At 36.7% G+C, this 20,085-nt stretch overlaps 1 protein-coding gene and 1 non-coding gene across 2 annotated transcripts in view; both read left to right on the top strand.

The window, feature by feature from the left end:
- Positions 1–18,072, top strand: part of Dora (zinc finger SWIM domain-containing dorado) — a gene marked incomplete at its 5' end in the record, with an annotated part of 114,416 nt that extends 96,344 nt beyond the window's left edge. Inside the window, 20 exons of the mRNA XM_069116289.1 lie at positions 357–608; positions 3,533–3,708; positions 4,046–4,356; positions 5,003–5,429; positions 5,884–6,135; positions 6,383–6,679; positions 6,841–7,446; positions 7,553–7,729; positions 7,875–8,061; positions 8,222–8,351; positions 8,449–8,605; positions 8,678–8,874; positions 8,957–9,449; positions 9,533–9,661; positions 9,739–9,952; positions 10,036–10,397; positions 10,471–10,575; positions 10,841–11,208; positions 11,303–11,452; positions 11,894–18,072. Of these exons, the coding sequence (XP_068972390.1) occupies positions 357–608; positions 3,533–3,708; positions 4,046–4,356; positions 5,003–5,429; positions 5,884–6,135; positions 6,383–6,679; positions 6,841–7,446; positions 7,553–7,729; positions 7,875–8,061; positions 8,222–8,351; positions 8,449–8,605; positions 8,678–8,874; positions 8,957–9,449; positions 9,533–9,661; positions 9,739–9,952; positions 10,036–10,397; positions 10,471–10,575; positions 10,841–11,208; positions 11,303–11,452; positions 11,894–11,960 (5,057 nt within the window). The remainder of the gene's footprint in view (positions 1–356; positions 609–3,532; positions 3,709–4,045; positions 4,357–5,002; positions 5,430–5,883; positions 6,136–6,382; positions 6,680–6,840; positions 7,447–7,552; positions 7,730–7,874; positions 8,062–8,221; positions 8,352–8,448; positions 8,606–8,677; positions 8,875–8,956; positions 9,450–9,532; positions 9,662–9,738; positions 9,953–10,035; positions 10,398–10,470; positions 10,576–10,840; positions 11,209–11,302; positions 11,453–11,893) is intronic.
- A 1,700-nt stretch (positions 18,073–19,772) lies between these two features.
- TRNAS-AGA (transfer RNA serine (anticodon AGA)) lies at positions 19,773–19,854 on the top strand. The gene has a single exon. It is a non-coding gene; the product is annotated as a tRNA-Ser (tRNA).
- The last annotated feature ends 231 nt before the right edge of the window (positions 19,855–20,085 follow it).

Below are 20,085 nucleotides of genomic sequence, written 5' to 3'. Positions count from 1 at the left end.
GTCTTGCAGCCTCTGTTCGTTTCTTTTCTTCTTATCCCGAATATAGAATTACGTGCTGCAATTCATCGATGAATCCGTTTTCCAATTATTTCCCACGTGTTTCATATTTGGAAAGATGATTTTCATCGATACGGTTAATAAAAAGGGATTATTATTATTAAGGGAACAAAATAAAGGGATTATTTTGCGGCAGAAAAGTATTATTTGGTGAACTGTGTAATTGATAACTGATAAACGAAGCGTAATGTCTATCGCCGTTACTTGTATCCTGCTGAAACTAAAATAATGAAAGCAAAGAAGAAAATTCGTAGCAGGTTAAAGAATTTGTCTAATTTCTTGAAAATTTTCTTTCGCAGATGGACAAACAGTGCCGACGCTGTGCGAACTTGCCGCGCGATGTGTCGCCTCTCACATCCCGTTCGAACTGGTGGAGCATGTTTATCCACCGGTTCCGGAGCAATTGCAGCTCAGGATAGCGTTCTGGAGCTTCCCGGACAACGAGGAGGACATCAGACTCTACTCTTGTTTGGCGAACGGAAGCGCGGACGAATTCCAGCGTGGAGAACACTTCTTCCGGTCGAGGAGCGTCAAAGATCCTCTACAAATCGGTGAGCGATCCACAAACTTTGAGTCAATTATTCATCTTCTATCTGTTTTCGTATTGATAAAAATTTGTCCAGATTTTTACTGATACTGGTATTCATCGCAGGTATAATAAGAATTTATAACGTAGCGATATTAAATACTAATTTGTATCTTATATTTTACACGGTAAATGTAATTTATTATCTTTATCGAGTAATTAAAACTATCAAAGTGAGAGTAGAACGTTTCTTTTATAGAGTTGTGACCGCGGTTCTGTCGTATCGCTTATATAACCACACTACTGAATGTCTGCTCACTTCCGTCTCATACTACTGCCGCGCAGTCGCGCCAGAGAAATCGACCGTAATTCCATCTCAATTTTCATTGTTTTTAGCGTATCGAAACTTTTCGACCAAATATCAATATGACAAATTAATTTCTTAAATTAATTGTTCTACTTATTTCTTAAGCAAATAAATAAAACGCAAAATAAGAATACAGCGAAGCTCTGTATAATATGGAAGATATGTTTCGCTTATGAAAGTGAATCATATCAGTTTAAACCATAGGTGTCCTATGCATACGCAAATAAGAGGTAAATGTTGCATTTGCAGAAAAAGGAAAGAAAAAAAGAAAAGGAAAAATTATTAGACTTCCCAAAATATTCTTATCTAACAAGTTATACATTTACATATATGTAAATGTTTGTTGAATTTTACGTATAATGTCGCAATTTTGTGTTACGTTATACCAATATTTTTTACTACACTGGGTTCTTATAATAAATAAACTTTTGCGTAAACAAAGTCTCGATCAACGCCAGTGACTATCATCAAAGAAATTTTCTAGCAACAATGAGATTGAAAAAATAATGATACAAATGGGGAATTGTTCCGACGTTTAATTGATCTTATTAAATTCCTTAACCAGCGGAAGTGTTTCTCGTTATCGACTTTCAACGTATATTACATTCATTTCAGCGCCCGCTTACAGAGGGGAGATTCCGCGACACTATTTTGGACAGGGAAACGTCAGGGTCAGATTTCCAATTACGTCTATCCCGTCGTGTTTCCCGTTCAAAAGGGAAGCCTCCAGGCAAATCTATGCCCGCTGGCTGTAGAACTTCACATAATACCTCTTTCATTCATCAAATAAAGAAACTGGTCAACTTTCGAACGCCTGAATCGCGATACTGTGAAGCCATTTCGAGTTATCGGTGTAATAACCGGCGACGTCTAAATGACAAGCTGAATGATCGTCGAGCGATATCCATTAATCCTCGATTCTTCTTACATTCCATATTTCTTCGTTTAGATTTAATCACATGAAATATAGTATCACATGAAATTTCCTACTTTTATATTTCTATTTTTTTAATCAAACACTCCTATCGGATTTCAGAAGCTTTCCATTCGTTGGAAATTGTTTCATTCAATTGTCGTAATCTTAGAATTGTTCGCAAATCTTGTACATCTTGAAGTCTAAGAATTCCATTGAAACAATGAGACAATTCAGAAGGTTGTTTTATAGTAATCGCTCGATTATATTATTTATAAATAATACATTTATTGCTTTATACACAAACTGAAATTTTTCTATTAAAAAATTATTTGGATGTTTATCAATTTTTAACTCATTATTTTTCATTTTCATTTTACATACAAATAAAAATTTATTTATTCTATTAATATTTATTTATTTATTTACATTCTCAACTTTAATTTATTTTTTTGAATTTTATAATGTAAGTAATACAGATTTTAGAAATCTTTCATCATATTCATATTATTTATTTATTATTTTATTATTTATATATTCATCATTCCCATTATATACAACATTTATATTTAAATGAGAATTTATTTATAATTTAAATGAATTTATTTATAATACAATTTGGCTTCATCCGTACTTTTTGCTAAATTTCATTGAAACAATAACTCAGAATGTATAATACATACAGTATAAATATTTTCAAATTTTACCGTTTTCAAAACCGACAAACTTCGCTAGAGAAATAATTCGCAACGCGATTCATGCAAATTATGTGCTCGAAAAATATATAGCCAAGTAAGTCTGCTTTTAATTTCGTACTTTAACTATTCAAATTTAATAGCAATCGTCTAACTCTAATGGAATAACTTAGGTTTCTAGTGCTTTGACTATGACTCTAGAATTTGCCAAGAAATAGAGCATTCTGGACGATTCTCCAGCTAGTTCCGCCCAAGCGCACGTTTCATCCCTTCGTCCTATTCACAAAATAATCTCACAGACAAGGAAGCTTCTATTCGACTAGCGAATCGACGTTCACGAGGAAGGTGCTTGGAGGATCCACGACGAAGCGTTGGAATTTAATCCTTAATTTCATTGTTTGACCAAGCTGTTCCTGGCTGGTTAATTTCCTCGAGCTAATTTGCGCTACGCTCTGGATATAAACCGACGTCTTCCTCTTTGTGTTCCGTTGTGTTGGCTATCACGACCCCGGGCGTTAGTTTCTTAATGCGCCCGAAACGACGTCTTTATCTCTTCGGTCCGTTTAGGAACCTCGTATCCAACTTCTTGTCGCTGTGTCATCTTCTTGTTCGTAGTTCTAAGTCGAGTCTCCTTCGTGGCTATTAAAAGTTATAAGATTTCTCCAGGGAATTCTTTCGACCAACTGTTAAAGGAATTTGAGAAATAATCGTTGTATGTTCTTCAACTTTTTCGGACATGAAATTATTAGTCTGAGAAAAATTGTCTTTTTTTTTTTTAATTAATTGTTAATAATAGGAACGTATCGTTTCTTATGTTTTTGCAAAGGAGACATAACGCGCTATGGTTTTTAAAGTACAACGTTACGCTTATGAGCTAAGGTCGTAAGAGAATAATTATTTATTTGAACAAAATATGGTAATTTTTGGTGAAAGGATTTTGGGAATATTTTTATTTCATTGTTTTTATGTTGCAGGGTTCCATCTGAGCGCCACAGTGAATTCACAGGGGTTGCTGAACGGGGTAAGATCACAGTTCAATGTGGCTGTGACGTTCGATCGACGGAAGATCACGTCATGCAACTGCACTTGCTCCTCTAAGGCCTATTGGTGCGCTCATGTGGTCGCCGTGTGTCTTCACAGGATACATATGGTAAATAAAATTATCCTGCAAACGTTTTATCGTCAAAAAGTTCTTTAATTCAGTAAAATATAACATTCAGCTGCAAAACCAGTAACTTAAATAATAATTGTTTTCTTCATCAAAACGGCAAGTCTCAGAGGAATTTTATTTAATTAAAGCACAAGCTATATCAGTCGATTTTATTATAAACGAAAGGACGATCGAATTAATTTGTTCAAAAAGAAGAACAAAAGAAAATAGACATATTTATATTTTGGATAATTAAACATTTTTTTTAAATTTGATTGGTCATGTAAAGGGTTAATTGACGCGATCGCAAGACCTAAAATTAATTGTTTGTACTCAGCCGACACAGGTGTGCCTGAGAGCTCCAGTTAGCGAATCCTTGTCACGTTTGCACCGGGAACAACTGCAAAAGTTCGCGCAATATCTCATCAGCGAGCTACCACAGCAAATTCTGCCCACTGCCCAACGATTGTTAGACGAGCTGCTGTCGGTTCAACCGAGTACCATCAACAGTTATTGCGGTGCCCCGGATCCCACGGCAGGCGCCTCAGCCCACGATCAAACGTCTTGGTATCTCGATGAGAAGACATTGCACGACAACATCAAGAAGATCCTCATCAAGTTCTGCGTGCCCGCTCCGATTGTCTTCAGGTCATTATTGTCGCATTATCATTCTTCGTTATTTCATCGTTCATCTTTATTATTGTTTCTTACTGTTTCTTATTGCGTGCTGCTGTTACTAATCATCGTTGATCATTCGTCCTTATTGTTAACCTCGTATCCGAGTTCTACAATTTTTGTTACACTGTTATTTATTTTTATACAGAACAGCTGAAGCTTGTAATTTTTCATAGAATCAAAGCTGCAATGGAAAACATTCCTTGTATCATGAGTTCTGAACGTATCCCCATTTCTATTCAGTGGGTGCGATGAAATTCTCATTTAATAATTACAACGTTGAAAATTGATTTACTGAAACGTAGTGTTCCAAATGCATCAAATTTTGTTGTGAGAAACGAATTAGCGGTTATCCCGAATTAAACACTCTCAGCAATTTTGTATGTTACTCGATTCATCGAATTATCAAATTCCTAAATTACCAAACTATGAAATTCCCAAATTTTTAAATTAATAATATACCAAATAATAATAATTTATATAATAATATACCGATAATAATTTACAAAACGGAGAAGCATATATGCAAGTAATTTCGAAAGAATATTATTTTACCTCTATGTCTTCTAAAATATTTCCATTAAACTTCAATGTCTTTACATTACATTCTTAATTACAGCGATGTTAATTATCTGAGCACCACTGCGCCTCCTGCAGCTGCCGAGTGGTCCTCGTTGCTGCGACCGTTGCGTGGTCGCGAACCGGAAGGCATGTGGAACTTGCTGTCGATCGTGCGCGAGATGTTCAAGAGGACCGATCGCAACGCTATACCATTGTTGGAGATCATCACCGAGGAGTGTATGGCATGCGAGCAGATCCTCGTGTGGTGGTTCAACACAAAGGTAGCTTTGTTGAACGGAACCGGATATGGCGGTAAGCACAACATGAACAGCAATGTGCACGCCTCGCAGCACGCTTGCTCGTCCCTCTGCGATGAGATTGTCGTTCTATGGCGACTGGCTGCCTTGAATCCTGGATTATCGCCCGCCGAACGAGAAATGCTCCACGGACAGTTTACTGCTTGGCACATGAAGATCATCGACAAGGTATATATAGCATCACGGTCTTCATTAGTTGGAAGTTATTGCGTGTCTGACTAAGGACGGCCCGTTTCACTTACTTTTACTCGATTTACTTCGTACGCGTCTTTTTCCACGAGAAGAAATGAAAAAGGAGAATTTATTCTTTAATTCAGGTTGATGTAAATTAAACGATTCAAATAATTGATAAGAGAAAGAGCGACGATTGAAGTGAATTACGAAGCTTAAAATCATCTCTATACTTTATTTTTATGTATATGAATATTTTTTGTAAGTATATAACATTTGTTAATATATATTAAATTACTCAAATAACCAAAGAGTGAGAAAGTTAGTTTCACTCTGTATATATGAATATTATAGTTATATAGAAAGTTAGATACCTTTTATTAATTCCGGCATAAAATCTATGTCTTTGAATTGAAACAGATAATGACGGGCTTCTTTATTTCTTGTTAAGGTAACAAAAAGTCGGGGCAGTTCGGTGACGCACAATTCACATAACAGAAATAATGGCGGTGGTCACAAGGATTCATTGAAGAACGACCTGGCTGTGTTCACCGGATTTAAATCGGCGCTCGAGGCGTGCTATCTGGATTGGGAGGAGTACACCTTGCCTGGTATCACGTACACCGCCGGAAGCAATCCCATGTATCATTGTCCATTCACCTGCTTTCGGCATGCTGGCGATACTAGGACCGAGGTGAACCAGGTCAGTTCATTAATCCAACCCATTTTTTCAAATGAAGCTCCTGCTATATAGAATAAAAAGAAATTCTACAAAAAAAAAGTGTCTGTTTTAACCTTTTGGTATACGTGCGTACTTTTTCAAACATACAAAATTGGAGATTTTTAAAAATTAAACAATCCTTTTCTCCCCTTTCTTAATATAAATACATATATTTTTTTTTATATTAAGCTCCTAACATAAAATTCAATTTTAAACGTTAAAAACGTAGGTGAATTCGAGTGCAGCCGTGTTGAACTGTCAACCGCCCGTTTCCCATCACCACGGTCGACGACCATTGAGTTTAGGCCTGGTAGAGTTTAGTTATATGGATAGAAGACGGCTGAACCCACGAGAGTGTTCAGGATTATGTTCACGAAGCGGTGGCGGTGATGGAAACCGAAGCAGCGTCAGCTCAGAAGGTTTCTGCGAGAATGAGACCGACATGCCCGACATTGCCGAGCCTCAAGTAGTTCTCGTTAGAAGATCTTGCGCTCAACTAAATAATTGCGGGGATACAGACTCGCAGGTTTGTATCGAGAAATAATTCACTCTCGAATGTCGAGATTAACTTGGTGTAGGTTTGCAAAGATCTGTAAAAAAGATTATAGAACGTTAGAAAAAAAGATTAAATTAATTGTAGGTGCACTTAATTATTACTGTAATTGCTATAGAAATGAAAAATTGTAGGAGGGTGGTGGCAGCGAGTCGTCCTCGAACAGTAACGTCAGTCTGAAGAACGCTCAAAACTCGGACAAGCACCGCTCAAATGCTTCGTCCGAGACCCATAGTGATAGTAGTGATAGTAGTAATAACAAAGCTGCCTGCGATGCGAAGTGTAGCAGGACGAATCTCGACTATCGGGAGAAATCGCGAACGGTGTTGCCTAAAGGGAATAGTTCGAAAAGCGAGCAGGAGTCTGACCTAGAAAAGGATCCTTCCAGAAGACCATCTAAGGACGAGAGCTCTTCGTCGAGTAGCGACAGCCCGTCTGGTGACGAGTATCATGTTTATTATTATGATCCTAAAGCTGTGGTGAATGGCGCTTCGGGCAAAGACTCCAAGAATGAATCACAATCAACGTCCACTGCAAACGCGAGTACAGTGTTGGGGAATCTAATGAAAACAGAAGATCCATGGGACATCCTATTCGCTAGGGCTGAGGGACTCTACGCTCATGGCCACACGAGGGAAGCTTGTATTTTGGGTGTTCAACTCGGCGAGGAACTGTTGGCTAATCCACCAAATCTCATGATCGATGAACCTCCGGCGCCGGTGAAGGGGAAAAAGAAGAAGGTAGATTCATTGGAAAGACTTGGTTTCGTTTGTTCAATTCAGTAAGGCCCTGTTCCAATTAATCAGAGCTAGTAAGTGCGTAACGAATACAACGACAATGTTTTAGCAACAAGTAAACCCGGCGTCCCATCAGCTCACGTGCCTTGCGTCCGCCACCTTGGCCAAATGTTGCTTCCTGTGCACGGTCCTCGCGGAGAACCCGGAATACTACAACCTAGCGTTCAGGGTTGGCTTGTTTGGTCTCGAGATGGCTAGACCACCTGCCAACACGAAACCGTTGGAGGTAAATTAATGTATTAGTAAGATAGTTGACTAGTAAGTGAACTGTTGGTCTTTATGCATTTATGAGCGATATGAAGATGCAGAAATGCATATAGTGCATATAACATACACAAAAATAAACATTTACTATGTGATTGATGTTGTAGGTTAAATTGGCTCATCAGGAAAGCGAGCTAGTTGGATTATTAAAGAAAATCCCACTTGGTCCAGCTGAATTGGCAATGGTTCGGCAAAGAGCGGAACAACTGAGAGACGGAGTACTAAGATCCAGAGGTCATGCGTTGCTTCCAATCATGTTGGCTAGCTTCATATTCGACGCCCTTAACACGTCAAGTACGCACTTTTTTTAAAGCTTTTCTTCTCTGAAATTTGGTCGAGTAAAGAGATTTTGCGCGATTCGAATCGAGGATGAAGGATATCTTCTTTCAGACAAGAAAGAGTTAATGATTAAATAGTGTAGACGGAAGGTAAAAGATTGTGGAATGATTCGCAGGAGTAAAACACCTGTCCTCAGACGTTGACGAGAACCTTGGATTCGACGCGGCCGTTGCTGCTTTGGGCTTGAAGGCGAATGTGAGCGAAGCTGATCATCCTCTTCTTTGCGAGGGAACTAGACGCCAGAGGTATTTCACAGTCATTAATTTTATATGTTTAAATTTGATCGATCGGTTTTGTTCTTTGAACTTTGTAACTAAAATAATAACTATTTGACAATTTCAGAGGAGATTTGGCCATCACATTGCTTGTTCACTACAAGGATGATCCTACAAAGGTAGCGAGAATCATGGATAAATTGTTGGATCGAGACGTTCATCAATTGATTAAGTCACCAATCCTTAGTAGCTATTATACCTCTAATCCTCCAACTAAGAGTGAGGTAAGAAAGACTCTTTGATTTATAACTTTTCAATAGAGAAGAAGTTTTGGACTTGGGTTATATCTGTTTCAGATGGCAAGATATCTTCACGACGAAGAGTGTTCTTCTCCCCTTGCTGGAATGGATGCTGGAAATGGTGATAGTGTTGTTGGTACCAGCAGCAGACCACATAGCAGTACCAGTGCAGAATTGGAAACTGGTATGAGTGCACTCACGGTTCAGACGCAGATCGTTCAACAACCTGTGCCTGCAAGAGCTAAAGAAACAAGGTCTGTAAATATTCATTAAAAGATCAAAGAATGCTATAAAACTCTCGAGAATGCTACAATATTCTTTCAAATTCTATTATAGATACAAAAGCAAGAGAGTATATCCATCAATCCCCAATCAGCCATCAGAAGCAGGCGCACACTTTATGTGTGAGTTGGCAAAGACTGTTCTCACAAAAGCTGGTGGTAACAGTTCCACCTCTTTATTCACGCAAGCATCCACGAGTCAGAATCATCATGGACCACACAGAGCTCTGCACATGTGCGCTTTTCAACTTGGTCTCTACGCTCTTGGGCTTCATAACTGCGTCACTCCTAACTGGCTCAGTCGTACCTACTCCAGTCATGTATCCTGGATCACTGGTCAAGCGATGGAAATAGGAGCACCAGCGATCTCGTTCCTAATCGAAAGTTGGGAGGGACATTTAACGCCTCCTGAAGCTGTTGGTATAGCCGACAAGTCGTCCAGGGGAAGCGATCCTAATATGGTTCGAGCAGCCGCAGAACTTGCTCTGTCTTGCTTACCGCACGCTCACGCGCTCAATCCTAACGAAGTACAGAGGGCCATTTTGCAGGTAAGTACTTTATAATTCTTATTAGACATTAATTTACTTTTAATGAGAAAGTGTCTGATTATATTTTGGTTGTTTTATTATAGTGTAAGGAACAAAGTGATCTGATGTTAGAGAAAGCTTGCATCACGGTGGAGAACACGGCAAAGGGAGGTGGTGTTTATCCAGAAGTACTGTTTCAAGTGGCCAAATATTGGTACGAGCTGTATCTCAGGGTAAGTATCTTTAAGTAGTGAAATAGATATTTCATAAAAGAAGAATTGATTAATTTAATCTTGGTTCGTATATTTAGCACACTCCTGGTGGAGAACAGCAAGATGATATGCCACACGATCCTCTTCAACTAGATCTTAACGGAGTGCTTCTGGTGGAACCTGGTCCTCCAGTGGACATGACCACTGCACAAATGATGCCTGGACCAGCTCAAGCGGTTGTTGTGACCAGCACACAACCTCCTCCTCAACCATATCCAACGCATCCAACTATAACCACGCTAGCGCCTTTAGGTGGGTTCTTCAATTCTTCTGTTCATTTTGTTTCGAGTATTTTACAGATTATATAAATTTTGATTATCTTTGTTTGATTGCAGGAGTTGGTATGCCATATGCAGTGAGCCCTTACAGTTTTGTGCATCCTCACCATTCAATTCCAACCTTTGGTGGACCGATGCCATCACATAGGGTAACTCTACCACCAGCACCACCACATATGCAAATGTATCATGCGGCATTTCCGCCTCATCCGGGTCATCCACAGCATCCGCAACATCCCCAACATCCCCAACATCCTCAGCATCCACCACATCCGCCACATCCACAGCATCCGCAACATCCTCATCATCCGTCACAACCCGCGCAACCACCATCGCTGCCGCCATATTACACGCCGCAACCGCCACCACCACCGGGAACTCATCATTTGTTCACCATGCAACAGCCTATGCCAGTTAATGTAGGTATTCTTGCTACATTTCTCTTTTTATTTAATTTTAGAACAATATTCAAGTTTAGTGTGATGTTATTAGGTTCAAGCTGGAGTTACGGGACCTATTCCCGGGCAGAACAACATGCCTGGGTCTGCTCTAGTTCAGGCACAGCCTATAATATCCACTGTAAGAACTCAGCCTCAGGTAACTATACTTTATTATGTGAAAAATTAACTCGTAATAAATTTTTTGATTGGTAAATCTAGATTTGGTAGATTTGGCAAATTTCTAGATAATATTTAGAACATTTTAAAACCAATTATAAACAAGTATACATGTTTTATTCATTTTTTGATAACTTTATCAATTTTTAGTATTCTTTCAGTATTTTGTCAACTGACAATTATTTAGAGTTTATTAACGTGATTTTTTAATCTATTCAATTATGCTTATTTGTTTCTGTACCCAGGTCCATAGACAAACTCAGCCCTTCAGTCAGCAGCAGCTTCGTTCTCTAGTTGCTGCATACCGTGTGGGAATGTTAGCATTGGAAACTTTAGCTCGTCGCGTACACGACGACAGACCTCAGGCAAAATACGCGCGGAATCCACCTTATGGGGAAGATGTGAAATGGTTGTTAAGAGTGTCGAAGCGTCTCGGCACACAATATCTTCATCAACTTTGTATTTGTACAGTGAACAGCATCGTTAGTCCCTTCGTTCTTCATGACGTTGCATTGGAAGCAGCGCTTTTTTTGGCTAGAAACAACCGGGCTCTTGTACTTCAACATTTGAGATCTGCTCTTTTGGCTCCTCTTGTCCTTAAGTGTCAACAAATGTTAGTTTCTTCAAGTTCTTACTAGCATAATATTTTTTACAAGTACCATTAATGAAACTAGTTGAATAATGATATTTTCAATTATAAATTACAGGTACATTCAGTGCATGCATCAGAAGCTATACCACTTGACGGCAGGTGAGTACGAAGACTTCGTCAACGTAGTGTGCGCGGCTAGAGCAGCGTTTCACATCACTCCGGAGGGCCATGTTCAGTTCAAGGAGCGGCTTCAGTCCATTAAAAGGTATTATCTTACATCAATGATTATTCATTCCACCAGTTCATTAAAGACTATCATTTAGAAAATTTTCGATCTTGACGACAGAGAATAGATCGTAGATGTTTATGCAAATTTATATTTCTATGAATACGATGAAAGAAATGTAAGCCTATGTGCATATCATAATTGCATTAATTATAGTATCTAATTGAGTTAAAGCATATTAAATTATCATATAGTAATACATGAAACACATACAGTACACATGAAAATAAAATGTATAATACTTGATAAAAAATACGCTTCAGTAGAAAATAAGAGTATGTCTTCTAACCACTATTATTATCTGCATTCTGTGCATGTTTGCAACTTTAAATTTACCATAAATTCTTAAACACCTGCGGTCTAGTAATCATAAAGCATAAATCCATAAAACTGATATTGGAAATATAATTTCATTTATAGATCTCAATCCTGTACCAAAGAACTGTGGGCACAAATCAACGCGGCACTACAACAGAACAGCAAATGACACAGAGCGGAGCCAGGCGTGACGTGGCTCACTTCCCTTCCTCACCCTCCACCACCTCCGCCTCCTCCTCCTCCTCCACCAACGACGACAACAACCCTCGTGCTTCAGCACCAGCATCCCTGTCATCCTCATCCACAGAGCGTCGTATGCGTTCACGGTCTGGCTACCCTCGATAAATTGGAACAGGATCTCCATAACGTGCATCATCGACGTGCGACTGTCACGTCGGTGGCATCGATCTCGAGCGACCATCGGACCATCAGAGCTAGGGACGGCCGATAATCGCATGTTTATCTTCGCCCATTTCAAGGAAGAAAAACCGGATCGATACCATCGAACGGAAAAAATATATATGACTTTCTGACCTTAGTTAATGTGTCTGATAGAGATTGAACGAAAGGAAAAACGAGAGAAAGAGCATGCGCGTGAGAGGAACTATGATGACTATACTTTTAATTAAGAGTGAAGTACGAATGTAAATGATAAAAAGAAAAGGGTATGACGCCACGTTTTTTGCAATTTAGCAATTTAGACGTCACCGACAGTTTCCTGGAAGATCGAGGAACGCAATGTAGTAACATATTGAAGGCGCACCGTGTTGCGTACGTCGATCGCTAAAGGCACCACTTTTTTCCTGCGTTTCGAAAGAATAAAATAAAGAAAATAATTAAAAAAAATTAAATAATTGAAGGGCTAAAAAATACGTAGATATATAAGAAAAAGATGCAAAAAAGGAGAGGACGAAACGTGAAAGCATGATTAATGAATCAAAATTTCAGGTTTCGCCGGATGCGAGCAATCATTAATCGGGATTCTATCGAAGAATCGTTGGTTCCATAACTCGCGGAAACCTCTTTCTCTTTACTTTAGTTAAGACTCGATGAGAACGTCTTTAGTCTCGATTAGATAGGAAATTTTATTTTTCATTCATAGATAGGATGAATTATCTCGCGTTTTATTTTATTTTTGTAAACGAAATATAAGCAAATTTTTAAACTATCGATAAACGCATGTCTATTTATATAATGGAAAAATGACGAACAGCATCTTATTCTTTAATACATAAGAAAGTTATGAACTTTACTTAAATCATAAAAGAAAACGTTGATAAAAGAAATTTTGTATACAGAAGAGAAGATAATTTTTACTTTTCCAAAAATGGTGACCGACCTGGTCCATCATTACTCTTATCATCACACAGCACCTATCCTCTTCATTTTTTTTTTCTTCGCCCCTTGGTTTATGTATTTTGCTATTAAATATATTTTAGTTTCTCTATTTGAATTTTCTTTATTCGCTATTGTCTTTTATTTTTATTTTTTTTTAATTACATTGTAGACGTATATTATACACGTTTGCAAATATCTCGTTTTTTTGTCATTGGCGACAATCTATAAACGAAAACATGATCTCTGTAATTTTTAAAGTAAAATAATTTGAAGTATAAATAAAGCAAAATTATAGCTGATATCGATGATTCGAACTTGAGACACCTTTCCACATTGCGCTTTGTTATGCAAAGAAAATGAAAATCAATAATTGCTAAATATGTACTTTAGCAGAGTATATTCCATTTCCGTTTATGTCGTTTTCAATGCATTCAGTTATATTTCCTGATGAAATAAACGTTGTTTTTATCCATCCCGATATCCCATCGTCAATCACGATATTTAAACATAAATCGTTAAGCATAAAATAATTTAACGAAGAATAATACACACGTCTGTCTATTTAAAAAATTTATTACAATTAAAAAGAAAGAACTTTTATCGCAATTAATACACAGTTAAGTTGAAGTAGCCTTTGGAAAATTTAACAACTTGAAATTTCAGAATTTTTGAAGCTTCAATTAAATGACACGTTCTACAGAGTTCTACATTTGTCTTACGTTACGTGCTTTCCTTTCATGAAGACGTTGAATTATTATGGAAAGGAGGATGTAAAAGGAGAAATTTTAAATTATTAAGAATTTCATTTTTATAATCTAGGACAAGGATGATGTCGTCCTTCAATTCTTAATTAATATATCTTTTTTTTAATAGTGCCGAGCGACTGAACGTACATGTCTGTAGATAGTAAGAGAAAAGAAAAAAAGAACTATGGAAACCACCATTACATTAAGTCGACGTATTCGTTTCATTCGAGGGAGGAAGCAGAACAGAATAATAGTAAATGGCACTGCCACTAATCTAACCGCAACGGTGGTTATGGAAAGAGCAATATTTAAGCGTTTTACGTGTTCTAGTGCGATACCACGAGCATCAAGAGTATAGTACTGTTTCGTGTTTCTACAGGGTTAAGGCTCTCAAAGAGAATCACTTGAAAAAATATCGTTTCATCATTCGACAGTTCCTAATTTCTATTCGTCAAAGATCATCGAGCAGAATTTAATAACTTTGGAACGATAATAAAACACGTCAGCAAGGAAATAAAATATTTATTTACAAAAAATTCGTTGAGATATTAAAAATGATTGAAATTACGATAATCTTTCAATTTCCTGTTTTCTCATCTCTAGTTATTTCGATGGTTTATCTTCATAGTTTGTTTGGTTGATTATAGTAATTTTCTTCGCTCTATTCTTAGCGTAATCGTGGTTTTTGAAGAAGTGTGAGATATGTTTTGTCGAAATCGTTTTCCCAATGCATCAACGATAATATTTTATCGACATTGAATTATTTCTTCCAAAACGCGAAAAATAGCGTTGGAATAAACAAAAACTCGTTTAATCGAGATCTGAATTTTACCGTCTACTTCGTCCTCGAACGGAATAAACTGATAGACGAGCCTTAACTCTCGTAAATTCCATCCAATTCGAAACGGGCAAGTAACCGCAAATATTGTACAAATAATTCGTGTCACATTTATAGGTATGAATTACTTAAGATAGAGAGCGTTTTGCTCGTCATCCTTCGATATACGGGGTGGTTTGATATAAATTTTCGTCGATGTAATCGAGTATTGATTATATTAGTAAATCGTTGAAAGGGAATGAGACTTCGCCATATTGCCCAGTAAATTATTAAGAGAAATAAATTTAAATTATACCAATGTGACGTTACGTTGTTCAACATTCTGAAATTAAATATTATTTCTAATACAGACCCGTTTAAACTATAATTCTCATTGTCTATCGTACACGATACAATTCGAAATAATACTTCTCGTATAGTACTGTTTTGAACATTATTTCATCCGATTGTGGGTTTAAATATCCGGTATAATTACAAGGGATAGTTCGATTTGATGCATTTTATTCGCCACGTTGTAGTTTCGAAGGCATACAAATTGTATAAAACGCGTTATTTTCTATGCTTCGAATTTCCCGCTTCGTTTGATCGATCGAACGATCCCTCGAATGATCTCAAATCCACGAAGAATTTTAAATTATCTTAAAATGGTGGGTGATGAGACACGTGTGTACATTTCATTTACCGCCCTGTATGTACATAATATGAATACGAGCTACGATTGTACGGTGATCTATAGATGGTAAAATTGATCCATAAAATGAAGTAGCGTTTGCTCTAGGCCCACTTCTCAGCGTGTGTGCATAATGTGCATATTACGATATCGATTAATAGCGATTATCCATAGGCGTAAACAACCTCACTAGCCTACTTAGCATTTAGAACGATTCTAGCGATTAACAATCCCATTTTTTCACTCAGACGTAATGCGAAACTTTGATCAGTCGCTGGAAGCATCCTTTCAAGGATCGATTGTAAAAGAAAACGGAGAAAGAGATCCCAAACTCGAACGTAGAACCGCTAGATTCCCTTTGCTCCCTAAAGCGTGATGTTTTTTCGAGTGAAACTTAGGTTAGAATAAACCAAATTGAAATACTATGAACGGTTTGTGGAAATATTTCAAATATTGTTGTCTCGAATGATGGTAAGCCAATTGTAATCATTAAAGTCGAAACGAGTTAGTAATAATCACGTAGATTTCATTCGATCCATCATACAAGTCGATTATGTTTCTTTTTGATCAAGTTGTTCGTTATCGTCGGGTTGTTTTCGACGATTATTATCGATATTCATTTGACGCGTGAACTTTATGGTTGGAAAACATCAAAATAGAAAAAACACTCACGTTTCTACATGAAAGTGCGAAAAAGTTGGGACCTAACTGCTCTTGGCGTCCCATGTTCAGCAGATGTTCTATGGTTCACCAAATTATGGAAAAGCTTTTACAAGTCAGACGTGTTAATATCAAAATTCAACAATTTAACAAATTACATTCAACTCACATTGTCAAAAAATAAATTTCCCCACCGTCATCGCCCCATATTTATGTTTAAAGAAAGAAGATTTGGTGTTCTTAGAACATTTTCTGAACATTATTCTGTATTACATTATCCTACTCCGTATCTCTCAGTTTTAGATGAAAAGCCGCGAAAAAAAAAGATAAGATGCAGAAGAAAGAAGATATATGAGGCGATAAAGTATCTATTTTTGCACTTGACTGAAAAATGCTGAAGAAAATTGCGAAGAAAAAAAAAAGAAAAGAAGAAGATGAAAAAATAAGTTTCCTCTCGATTCGAAGTATTTAGTCATTCGATAGAAATTAAAGATTCTCCGTGACCCGATCTTCTATGAACAAAAGGTACATACTTACATATATTTATACGTAGAAATAACAAAAAAAAAGAGGGAGAGAAGAAGAAAAGAAAAACGCGAAGACGCAGGATAATGAATAGAAAATAAAATCAATGTCTGTAAATAATCGCAGATCGTTCTTTTTCGCGTGCGGACAAATCGACAGAACATTTTTTTGTATCGCTAATCGCGCAGATAATTACCGAATAATCGCTGTAGACCAACGCTACCGGCATCGATCCTCGATCGAGGTCGTGGCGTGACTTTAGAATTTTTGTCTAGCTGTTATTGCAATTCGAGTTGCACTATAAGCTTCGTAGAAACACAAGGTCCGACGCGTGACGTCATAATTATGTATGCATAAATGAAACAGAGTGAAGTCGATTTCGTTGGAAAAAGAAGGAGAAATCTCTCCGATTTTAAGAAAAAGATTAATGGATTCAGTCGACAGCTATAAGATTGTACATATACGTTTACGGCCACATTACACTAATTATAAGTATAACGAGTTACTTAAAAAGCGTGTGCAGAAAGAAATTAGTCGAAGGTTAAACAACCTCGAAGATAAGATCTCTATAAGTATTTCTATCTTTAAAATCGTCTATCGAGCGAGATGAAAAATAAAAATATAAAAAAAGCCAAGATGGAATATAACGAAATGGATCGTTCTATTTAATGTTTTTCATCTCTTTCGGATGATTGATAAGAGAAAGGAGAACGTGCCCGCTATTTCATTGAACTTTGTGCGTTGAGTTCGTACATATATTGTAAATTGAGCGAAGACGTGAGAATGATAGGGCTTTTGGGATTTTCAGTAACGTTTAGACTCGCGAATAGTAGGTTATGCGATTCTGTGTTCAATCAAGGGAAATATTCGAGGTTAGGATATTGTCTCGACAGGTTCTTGTGAATGCAATTTTTGGAGGCGCATTGGTATTCAGAAAGATAAGAAAAAAGAAAACACTGAATAACGCTCCATCGAGTGTACTCCGATGTAATTTCGAGTAATCGTAGTGTTTGCTTTTAAGGTGAAAAAGAATAAGTTCTACAGCCTGCGAAGTTGCGTTACGATATAGTATCGATCATTCCATTGAATCTGTCGCGAGTGAAATTTTGCTCTTCGCTGTTGATCAGATTCCATGATAATTATATAGTGTTCATATTCTATTTGTAAAATTTCCTTCTGACTTGCATTCATCGGACAGGAAATACCGTACACTATAAGCGTGTGTCATCTTTTCGATTTCCATAAACCAACTTACCACAAGGATATAATAAAAATGAAAATTAATTAACGCAACCTCGAGGAACATTTTTTTAGCAGAATATATAAGTACGAATAAAAGAATTCTATAAAGCAAGTCATTTGGTTTCGCTGTACTTGATTAACATAGATAATCAATATATTATAACGTCTACTAAATAAATTTCGATTTCTAATTGCGTCCTTTGTCTGTTATCTTTCTATTGTATCGATCCACTGAAATACAATTTCTGATTTCACAGGTTAATCTTCATTTTCTCCTTGCAACGATCCTGATTTTATCCTTTATTTTTCTTGATTAATCAATGTTATTTATTAAACAATGGTCTTAATATGATAAAAGTCACGTACATGAATATGTTCATTCATCTTTGTTTGATATTCTGGACTAGAAAGAATGTAATTCATAGGAACTTTAGGTCCCGCAATAAAATTTCAGGGATTTTACCCAATGACCCATAGATAATAAATCTTTATGAAGTGGTTTGACTAAATAAATACATGTCGGAGAAGGATTGGAATTATGGGCGTTCGATGAACCTTTACTTACTTTACCATCGCGGATGTACCTAAGGTTTATTGGTACAAATGTGGACACTACAAGAGGCTATGAGTAATAGCGGCGATAGGATGGTCGAGATGATAGTAACCACGGATTCAGGTTAACGGATTAACGTAAACAAACAGTAATTAAACAGATTAACGGATTCAGGATAACGAACCTGATCTTTGTTCTTAATGAGGGCCATATAATCATTCCATACCTTTGTCAGGTACACGTCCCTCCCGTGACCGTGGCTACGTCTAGTGACCCGCTATGTCACTTCGAGCCCGAACCCATCGTCATAAAGGCCAGATTGAAACATTAGAACTATTTCTTATTTTTGTTACTTAAGTGTACCTATAGTAAAAGTCTGGACTAGGGTATTGGGGTTTTTCCCAACATTTCAGCCGGGTAATCCCGATGTTCTTTTATTTCCGACATACATAATACTAGAATAGAAAGTTAAAGAAATGTAAAAGTCCTAAGTCCTCGACCGTTACAGGTAACTGCCAACGAATAACAAAAGAATAAGTGTTTAATAACTTGACAAGATTCTTGGGAATAGGAAGGTCAGAATTCCTTGGTTTTATAATTATAAAAGTATAACGGTATAAATATATAAATAAATAAAAATATAAATTCATAAAGCTATAAACGCATAAAAATATAAATCAATAAAAAGATGAAAGCATAAATCCGAAATATGAGCGAAATTCTGACTTGGTATATAAAATTTCGTAGGTAATGAACTGCGGATACAGAATTTATAGATTTTTTCAGCATATACTGCTGTTTACAAATTATACATTAAACCCATATTCACAGGTGTAACGGCTTTAATAATTTTAATTCTTAATATAAAGTTACAATTAATTGTTAATTGCTTTCTTAAAAATGAAAATAATATCAATTATACTTCTTCAGATGAAAAGAGAGAAACAGAAGAGAGGGGGAAAAGGATAAGGAAATCCAAGTATAATATACACTTCAGAAATATAGCCAAAGAGAAATTACCAAAGTACTTAGAAGGGAGGATGAAGTTTAAAGACCAAAAGTTGCAATAGCTTTTAGTCATTAGTTGATGATTTATAGCTCCTAATGCTTAGTTTTTAGATGTAGAATAAGCAAAGTAGTGCAATAGAATAGAGTGGAAAAGAGGGCAGGTAGACATATAAGAAGAGAATTAGATGTAAGAGATAAAACCGTAAGTTCGTCAAAAGCCGAAAGGCACGGACTAAACAATAATAAAATAAATAAAAAAATAAATTCATTCAGCACAATGAATCACTATTGATATAATGGACGAATTAGTTTCTGTAATTAGATTAAACAAAATTCAAAATTTTCATTTTAAAATATAAAAAATACTGGAATATTTATCATTTTTCCAAGTATCCGTCGAAGCAGTCGTGGCCGAGTGGTTAAGGCGTCTGACTAGAAATCAGATTCCCTCTGGGAGCGTAGGTTCGAGTCCTACCGACTGCGGTTGTAGAAATTCACTTTTTTTCTTTTTTAAATTTATTATTTGTTGCTTATTTTTATTATTTGTAAGCAATTGTTCAATTCGTACAACATTAATTGCGATAATTACCAATTACATCCACGTGTTAACTGAACATTTTATCTCAAGTAAATCACTTTATGCATGGCTTTAAAAGTGCGCGTTTTTTTATTGAAAAATAACCTTATCAGTTGACAGTTATATCAGGCCTGAAC

This window comes from Bombus flavifrons, chromosome 7 (genome assembly GCF_040668555.2).
Source record: "Bombus flavifrons isolate JBK064 chromosome 7, iyBomFlav1_principal, whole genome shotgun sequence".
NCBI classification, from domain to species: domain Eukaryota; kingdom Metazoa; phylum Arthropoda; class Insecta; order Hymenoptera; family Apidae; genus Bombus; species Bombus flavifrons.
This window is presented reverse-complemented; position numbering and strand designations above follow the sequence as displayed.